The sequence below is a fragment of the Pinus tabuliformis genome, chromosome Q (assembly GCF_031772625.1).
Source record: "Pinus tabuliformis cultivar Carrire ecotype Pingquan chromosome Q, CPIR1, whole genome shotgun sequence".
In the NCBI taxonomy this organism is placed as follows: domain Eukaryota; kingdom Viridiplantae; phylum Streptophyta; class Pinopsida; order Pinales; family Pinaceae; genus Pinus; species Pinus tabuliformis.
Window position 1 is genome coordinate 1,189,429,249 of NC_142296.1, and position 9,446 is coordinate 1,189,438,694.

The 9,446-nt window shown below is 31.1% G+C and overlaps 1 protein-coding gene across 1 annotated transcript; it reads right to left on the bottom strand.

Moving 5' to 3' along the window:
- Nucleotides 1-2,176: 2,176 nt before the first annotated feature.
- Nucleotides 2,177-3,497, bottom strand: LOC149223965 (endochitinase 4-like). The gene is made up of 3 exons (XM_089383438.1): nucleotides 3,129-3,497; nucleotides 2,871-2,985; nucleotides 2,177-2,748 (listed from the first exon to the last, which is right to left on the bottom strand). Exons 1-3 carry the CDS (start codon nucleotides 3,409-3,411, stop codon nucleotides 2,451-2,453), a joined length of 696 nt encoding a protein of 231 aa, XP_089239564.1. The 5' UTR covers nucleotides 3,412-3,497; the 3' UTR covers nucleotides 2,177-2,450.
- Between the last annotated feature and the right edge of the window lie 5,949 nt (nucleotides 3,498-9,446).

Genomic DNA, 9,446 nt, shown 5'->3' on the forward strand with positions numbered 1-9,446 from the left:
TTTAATAATATTAACATTAAAATATATTAATATTAAAATTTTTATTTTAATGTACATTTCATATTTTTATTAATAATAATAATAATAATAATAATTTTTTAATATTATATTAAATTTAATAAGGTTTCTACATGACATATAACAAAAATTATAATAAAATTTGGAAATTAAATGTAATTTTTTTTCAAAAGTAAATTTATGATCCATTTAAGTTCAAGGTATATTTTGAGCACGGATATACATATTTACACATTTCCCCCATACTGAGTTGTATAATGTGCATATCAGTGCAATAACATAAAAAATTTCTAGTGTTGTTCGTGACCTAAATCTAGTTGAATTTTCATTTTTAGTAAAATAATATCATATCAACTTGGTTAAATTATTGATATGTTAAAATTTAGATCTTTAACGATTCTAAAATCTAAATTATGGGATTCACATTTTTTTGATAGAGGGTTGATCAAGCCCCTGGTTAACTACATAAATGGCTCAATCGAAGGTTTACAAAACCCTGCATCAAGCTATTTGAATTTAAAATTTAACTGCTTGATCAAGTGTTTTAAGTGCTTGATTAAGCTTTGAAAGTCCCAAAATCCACAATTTCAACACCACTTTTACAAAATTTTCTGCAACACCATTTTGTATCCTAGGGGACTTAGGAAAAATTTGTCCTTAGGTTACAAAGTTGATCATGTTGGATTCATGAAGGAATCCTTTATCCAATGACATATGAGTTTGACATTTTTCAATTCATATGATATTTTTCATCTAATTATTTTAAAGCATAATGTTTGAAATTTTTTTGGACACTTTTAAAGAGGCTGAATAAAAAATCAATAACATAAAATATACACAACAAAAATATTTCAAACATTGTCACTATCTTAGTTTTGAAAAACCCTTACCCAAACAAATGTGTACAAAATGTAATTGAAATATTCGAAAAATAATACAAAATATAATTTTGCATAAAACAAAATTAATATGTTAGTTCTCTCCGTGTAGATCATATATATATATAATTACACATTTTAAATTAAGTTGTGTTAAGTGAACAAACACATACATCTTAATATGTATGCAAATTTGCAAGGACAAATATTTTTTTTTTAAAGCTTGACATAACTACATCTTCATCATGTCCAATATATCACCCAGATAGAGGTGGACAATTGAATCGGTGAGTTCACATCAAGGTCCAATATATCACCCCGATCGAGGTAGACAATTGAAGCGATGACTTCACATCAAGGAGTGCCTTAACAAAGCACCTGATCACAATTAGATCACAATTTCAAAATATTTGTTACAACATGACTTTTCTAATTGGTTTAACTCATAAAAATAAGATTTCTCGAAATGCTTTTCATAAAATTATATAAATATAAAAAAAATATTCAAAATCAAACAAAATAATTCCTTACTTTTTTAAAAGTTTAATTGGAAAAATTTGATCTCAATGCACATTAACCATATCTGTCCTTAAATCAAGGGCAAATTCTTTATATCCAATAAGTAGGGAACAAATTCCACTATTAACTCAACTACATGCCCATTGAATACCCAAATCTAAAATTAATATAAACTCTAATATTAACCTCTATCACCATCATCTTTAATAATTTAATGGGCAGAAAAAATAATTTATTATAAATTTACAACATAGTTATTGAATTAAGTATAATCATATTCTCATCACTATATTCCAAAAATCCAAAAACACTTTTAAAAATATCATATAAATAAATAATAAAAATTATATATATTTCATACTTTAAATGCTTAATTGCATTTCAACCTTGTAACAATATAACATGGTTTTTACTAATGAGCAACCAAAAGTTCCTGTTCATTCCATTTTCTGGATGAAACATCAATATGCACATCAAATAATGGATCATAGCTCTCATTTTCGCATTAATTATGGCCTGAGGAAACATTAGTATATACCTTGAATGAGGCAGCATACGCTAATTTTCGTATTAATTTGTGAATTTTAATTTTTAAGAATTTATTAATTGGCACTAGATATTGTAATAGATATAGTTTTAACCTGATAGATTTTGTGTGAACATTTTTATCTTTAAAATAAACCACATTAGATAGTTTTTCATAAAACTAATGATGTAATTAATCAAAAAAATGCTGAATAACAACATAAATAACAGAAATCTGAAATCAATAACAAAATTGTCCTGTTATTTAATTTCACTATTTTGTCAAACACAGGTAATACTACAATGATTTTTAGCCTCTATCACTTTATTGAGTGCTATCGAACATTTGTCATATTTGAACTCCCTAGATGAAGATCAAGAGGCTGGAGCACCAAATAGCGTTAACAGCTAAGGTTGCTTCCTGGATCTACACTGAATTGACTACAGTATTTCATTTGTCATATTTGAACTCCCTGGATGGAAATCAAGAGGCTAGAGCACCAATTAGTCTTAACAGCTAAGGTTGCTTCCTGGATCTACACCGAATTGACTACAGTATTTGGTGTAATAACTGATGCGGTCATTCACTTCGTCTGTGTTTCCACCGTTGCATTCTATTGCTCCGTTGATTGCTTGAATGGTTGCCCCGAATCCTTTGCCGGATGTAATAGCGGAGTGGCAGTCACTGTTCACATTCCAATACCAGAGCGCAGACTTCCACGAGATTAGGGCATCCTGAGCCACAATTTCAGGGTGATTCAGCAGATCCACGCCCAGGTAATTTCCAGCTGGACCATAGTTGAAATTCCTGCAAAATGTGAGAGCAAACAAGCAACAAGCAAATGGTGGGTCACCAAACATTTAATTCAATTTCAATAGAGAATAAACATTATAACATATATAGAAATACATATACACGAAGAAACATACCATGAGAGTTGTATGGGGCCACGGCCGTAGTATTGCTTCCCGGGTGCGCAGGGATATTGTGTACTGTTGGAATCACAGTAGTCGCCCTTCTGTATCTCATCGATGTAGCAGAAACCTGTCAGTGAATCCCTATATAAGTCAATATATCGATGTAAATATCTACAAATTCTGAAATGAAATCATCAATTTTAGAAATTTTGAGATCATATTCAGATTTTATTTATAGAAACTGAAGGTATATATGGATGTGAGACATACCGATAGTTTCGTGAGCAACGTTGGCGAAGAAAGCGGCAATTTCTCTCTTCTCATCATCGGAAGTCCCAGTTGTGCCGAAGCCAGAGAATGCATTGGCCGCAGTAATGAAGTCACTGTATGTATAGAAATTCTTTGCTTCACAGGTATCAGAAACCCCAGATAAAATTCCATTGAAGAAATCTTCGGTAGCAATATTCTCCACATCTCCACGGCACGTAAAAAACGCAAGAGCAAGCCCTATAGTAAACAAGCTCACTGTCGTAACAGGGAGACGAATTGCCATATTGGCTTGATAGAGTATTGTCTATGAAGACTGATGCAGTCACTGGCACAGACACAGAAAGAGAACTTCACAGTTCTGTAATGGGGAAAGGGCGAGACAGGTGTTTGGCTATATAGCCATAGACGTGGGTAGCGGGATGATCTTTAGTTTACAAGATTCGAAGAAGATAGACACAATCCCACCCAATCATTCTAGATAATCTGATACGTTGACTTGACTTCTTCTAACACACGTTTGGGAAATTAACCGTTGTGCTGTTTGGTGTAAGCGTTAAGGCTCCAAAGTTCGGATCCATTCCCATGAATCACGGCCAAAGACTGGAATTTTTCTGAGTCAAACACCGCCACTTCGTTTTAAGGGGCGAATACAGAGTCAAACATGATGGAGTCACCACTACTAGATTGCGTATAACTTTATGAATGAAAGAATAATGACACGAAACGCAGACGAGTTGACATACAGATAGGGTTGAAATTTGGTATCAGCTCCCTGGGTAGAGTGTAAATAAATTTTCAAGATGGCCCTATTCTCTTAAACTTTTCGTTCATGAAGGCAACGCCTATAACCTGATATAGAGACAGGGTTAGACAGGGTTTAAATTTGGTGTCAACTCGAAGCTTGTGTAGATAATTTTCCATAATGACACTTCAATTGTTTCGCTGATCATTTTACAAAATTAACTACCAAAGTTATACTAGCTTCATATGCATATCAAGTGATGAGCTTTTATGAAACAAATTTAGGGATACTAACGTAAGGCGTTGTCCACCGTGGCAACAGTTTGCCCAGAGGGCAAATTTTTTCCCGGAATTAAGTTAGAAAATTTTCAAAAGAGGTAGATTTATCTTTATGGTTTTCAAAAATTTTAGTAAAAGAAGTATTTGAAATATGTCTTTTATAGTGGAATTGGATTCAGCAGCATCAAAAATTTCAATGATACTTAAAATTTTGAAATTTGACACCTGTAACTTGGATTTACAAAAAATTCTGTCAGATTTTATCATAATTTTGCCTGAATTTCCATAATTTTTAGGGAAAATTTAAAGTCTGGTTAGACTACTGCTTTTCTGATTGTGGAAATGGATTTAGCACGATCAAAAGCTCATGAGGCACCCAAAATTTTAAGGCTCAGCCCTTATAACTTAGATTTCCAAAAAATTCAGCCAAATTTTATTAAATCTTGTTGGAATTTCCATTATTTTCTGAGCAAAATAATGACCTTTGCTAAACTACTCTTTAATATAATATGTATATATTAATAATTTGAGAGTGTTAAAAAAAAAGGGAAGTTAATTTTGAAGATAAACAAAACAAATCTACATTGATTAATATAATGAGTAAATATTAAGATATTGAGAGTAGTTAGTGAATTTAAAGTTATTAAAATTTTTTTATGGTGTTCACTTTATATAACTCAATTTTGTTATTTTAATAGTTTTTATTGAATTTTGAGTAAAAAATTTTATATATAAATGAAGTGTTTTAGGGATTTTTCACTCGAATGTATTATTCCAACCATTTTTTTACAAAATTTTGAATAAAATACATAAAATATAGATAATTTATCTAAAAATTTATCATTTTACTCACACTTTTTCTAATCAATTATAATCTGATACAGATTTCTAAATGGTTTAATTTGATAAGTTAAAAAAGTATCATAAACATTTCAAGGAGCTAAATAATAAAAATTTTAATCTCAACCAAATTTATTATCTAATTCTGAAAAAAAATCCTTATTAATCAGACTGCACCTAAAACTATTAAGATACTGTTGAATTAAATCAAATCTTACCCAATGTGGGTTCCTTTTTAATTTCTAATTACGTTATTGGATAATATCCTCTTTTTTATATCGTTATGAACCTGGCCTTTTTACTTTAGTGCGCCCATGTAATAACCCACTTGTAGCTTTTTCATTAATTATTTGACATAACGGCATCAACCTTACTTTTTGGTTTTATGTCCAGCACTTTATTTTATTAATTACTTTTTGTTCAGACTGCACCTAAAACTATTAAAATACTGTTGAATTAAATCAAATCTTACCCAATGTGGGTTCCTTTTTAATTTCTAATTACGTTATTGGATAATATCCTCTTTTTTATATCGTTATGAACCTGGCCTTTTTACTTTAGTGCGCCCATGTAATAACCCACTTGTAGCTTTTTCATTAATTATTTGACATAACGGCATCAACCTTACTTTTTGGTTTTATGTCCAGCACTTTATTTTATTAATTACTTTTTGTATAAGTGAACACCACTTACTTTTTAGATTTATGTTCGTCCTATAGCTACCACACATTTCGCTTCGATGACGTGGATTCTCTTCTTAGTGTCGCTGTCAAGGCGCGATAGGAAATTATGGAATAGTCTATGATGCGACTTTTTGGAAATGGATTTGACGTTGCCATGGACTACTCCGTCTCTCTAACAGCGTTGGTGTCCCTCCCGTTGTCCTCTCGAAATTTCTGAACAAAGAATGAGTTTCGACATGACGACAACTTTTCAGGACTCTAAAGATTATTGGAGATATAGTTTATTAGATTTATAATTAAATAAAATTAGCAATTGTTCCAAAAGATATAAAGAGAGGCCGATAAGATTATTAAATTGGAATTGTTGAATTTTTTTACAAGAGTTAATTGGTTTGTGGAAAAATGAAGTTGGGAAGGCCACAGATTTGATCGATCGCTAACGCCGCAACATTCCCTCGATTGTCTCCTTTGCAAGCCCAACCTCTCGAGGCAAATGAGAGAATGGAAGTCAAATTTCGAAAAGCTCTTTACAGAGCTTCAAACGACATTTCTGTGTTTTAGAATGTTCGAGGGGTTGTTATGTCGGCACCACATCAGAAAGAGCTATTACTTCAAGATGCACCAGATCATGGCTTGGGGTTTGGGGATTAAGTCTGCGAAGATACAGCTAAAGAGCTGGCCGCAGGTAGTTTTAGTTTTAATTGGTGTATGGGGTATATAATTTATTATATAATTAGTGCTTGCCGTACAAAGTTATTGTCAGAATTACCTGAAAACAAATCCGTAAATGCAAAACTACTCAAAACTAATTAGTTCATTATTCTTTTCCTTTACTCTAAGGAAACACTCAATCATTATACTCCATTATCAAAGGTATACAAACTCTTTGCAACTGTAAGCAGATAGAAGCCGAAATTGAACAACTACGCGCATTGTCAGACTTACATATGCATAGAGATAACAAAACATTCAATCTAACCCAAAAAAGCATAGAGATAAACAAAACATTCAATCTAAGCTAAAAAACGGATTCTTTTCAAATAAAGCCAACACTTACAGAAAGAAAAGCCCAAGCAGACAAAAAGAGACCATCCAAGCCCGAATGAACCAGAAAAACCACATGGGAATGCATCTATTCTTCCAATAAACAAGAAAAATAATTTCTTGCAGAAAAATACTTTCAAACAATCACGATTTTACAGGAAAAAGTCTGCAAAAGACGTTTTTCTCCACCTCAAATCTAGCAAAATCCCATCCTTTGGACCTGAAGACAGTGAATCTTCGATCGCTCGCAAATATATCTCTGCACGGAAACCTGTTTCTTTAAGCTTTAAACCCGCTGAAGAAATTTTCAGCATCAAATTTACCGCCGAAAGAAACCTTCGCAAGCAGGAGGCAACAAGTACGCACGATTTTGTCTTATCGTCCACAGCACGAAGAAGGCTTTTAGACCAAAAACGCGTTTCAACACTGGATCGATCAACAGGGTTTCACACCATAACTCACACGGCAAACAGGAAAAAGGATAAAACCAAAAACCGATAAAGAAATATTTAGATATTAGGACTGTAAATAGGGAAAAAAATCGGAATGTAAGAAGGAAAAGATCTCCGTGTGGAGTATTCCAGAGATATTACGACGTGGCTGCCAGCATGGCGGAAATGGAGGCCTGGAATCGTCGTCTTCGGCGTATAAAAAAGATCTCCGCCACCTCGGCGTCTGAGGTGGAGAAACGATTAACTCTGAGGGCAAGAGTGACATAAAAAAAATGGGAAAAGGCAAAAGAATGAGAAAGAACAGTAAAAATATCTGAAGGCAACTCAACTTATATTTGGAAAAAGCAGTCACATTTCAAATCAATGGTTGAAAGTGTCTCCCCTGATCGAATGGATCAGGGTAAAAGTATTGACTAAAAGTTGATGCATAGGAAAGGCTTATCGACCTAAATATTAAATAAATATTGATATTATTTTTAAATATTTAAATTTATATTCCAATATTAAATTAAATTGTTTATTCAATCTAAACTTTTTGGAATAATCATAATCATATACAGCTACTATACTTTTGCTCATTTTATTAACAACAACCTCGCTTTTAATTCAATGTCCCTGGTCTATAACCTTTTTCATGTATTGCATTATGTAATTCAATATTATATTAAATGCCACTACTTTAAAAAATAAACTGAATAAAAGCTATAGTAATTTTAAATGTTAAATAAAAAATTACATTATTTATATTAAATATATGTATATTTTAAAATTAATACAGTGAAAAAAGGACATTTAATGTAATATAATAAAAAATATTTTATATTTCTAACTATATATTATATTTATTTTCATTGGACAAAATTTAGTATAGGGAAAGGGAAAGGTTGGGAGGTTAAATAAATAATAAAATAATAATTATATTAAAAAATAAAATAATGCAATTTATTTAAAATAAAAATATATAAATTAATTTCAAAGTAAATTTAAATTTATATGAAAATTAATTGAGTTTAATAAAACTATTTTGAAAATATATTAATAAAATTGTTAAAATATATTATCATATTTCAAAATATATAAAAGATTTGATTAAAATCATATTAAAGGAAAAATAACAAAACAAAAAACATCAAGATGAAGTTGGGCCAACAAAATCACAAAAAAAGTTTAGATGAAGTTGCACCAACAAAATATTAATGAGAAAGGCACAAGTTGCACCAACAAAATATTAATAATTAGGAAGCCACAAACTTGAAATCTTTAATACTAATAAATAGAGTAGTCTAATGAGGCCACAATTTTGCTTGAAAATTAATGAATTTCTGGCAAGATTTTGATTAAAATCCGATAGAAATTTTGGGAAATTTGGGTTACAACAATCAAGCTTCAGGATTTTGGGTACCCCAGGGGTTTTTGATGGTGATGAATCTATTTCCACCATATAAAAAAAAAAAAAAAAGATTTAAGCAATCCTATGGTTGGATTTTTTCAAAGAAAAAATGGTACGAAAAATTGCTTTCCAAGCAAAATTGTGATTTAGTTTCTGGATAGTAAATGCGTTATTCAAGATATAATCAATCAAGTAACTGGAAATGCTCCTTTGATCATTTAATCAATGGATAAGACCAAGTTGTATATTTGATTGGATTGTCATGAATTAAACGGATGAGATTAGAAACAATTGGGATATTGTCGTACTCATCTTTGTAGAGCTAATCTTCTTTCCTCTAACTTAATGTCTCATGAAATAATGTCCTGATTCCTAGCACATTGTTCATTGGAAAGTGAATTTTGCAAAATAAAATTGAGCAGAGAATGAACAATGTTAGTTTTATCACAGACCCAAAAGGCAAGGTTAGGTTGTTTTGGAGACGAAATTGTCATGGAACTAATGAGATTTTGAAAAATTGAGGGAATGAATCGTTCCTCAATATGGTCACCAAAAAATATGTTGATGTTATTATACGATTAATAAATCCTAACAAATCAACTCCCTCGAATCTCATTCTCACAATGAGATAATGAGACACGCTAGCTCAGATATGAAGGGGTGTGGGATTATTTAATGTATTGTATAATTTTATTGGATTTTTAACAAGTGTAGAAAAATAGAGAAGCAATTAAAATAGTTGTATATACATTAGTACACTAAATACAATTGAAATAAATAAATCTACAACATATAAACATAAAATTCAAAATGAAAGATTAGACAGAAGCAATGAACTAATCAGAGCCTAGGCTTGAAGCCCAAGGTTCTATAGAGCATAAGTTGTTAT

Bases quoted from the DNA above. Each gene is read 5' to 3' on its own strand.
- LOC149223965 (XM_089383438.1), bottom strand. From the start codon at position 3,411: ATGGCAATTCGTCTCCCTGTTACGACAGTGAGCTTGTTTACTATAGGG. The intron at 2,986-3,128 runs GTATGTCTCACA...ATTCACTGACAG, and splicing joins CGTTGCTCACGAAACTATCG to GTTTCTGCTACATCGATGAG. The intron at 2,749-2,870 runs GTATGTTTCTTC...CACATTTTGCAG, and splicing joins GGCCCCATACAACTCTCATG to GAATTTCAACTATGGTCCAG.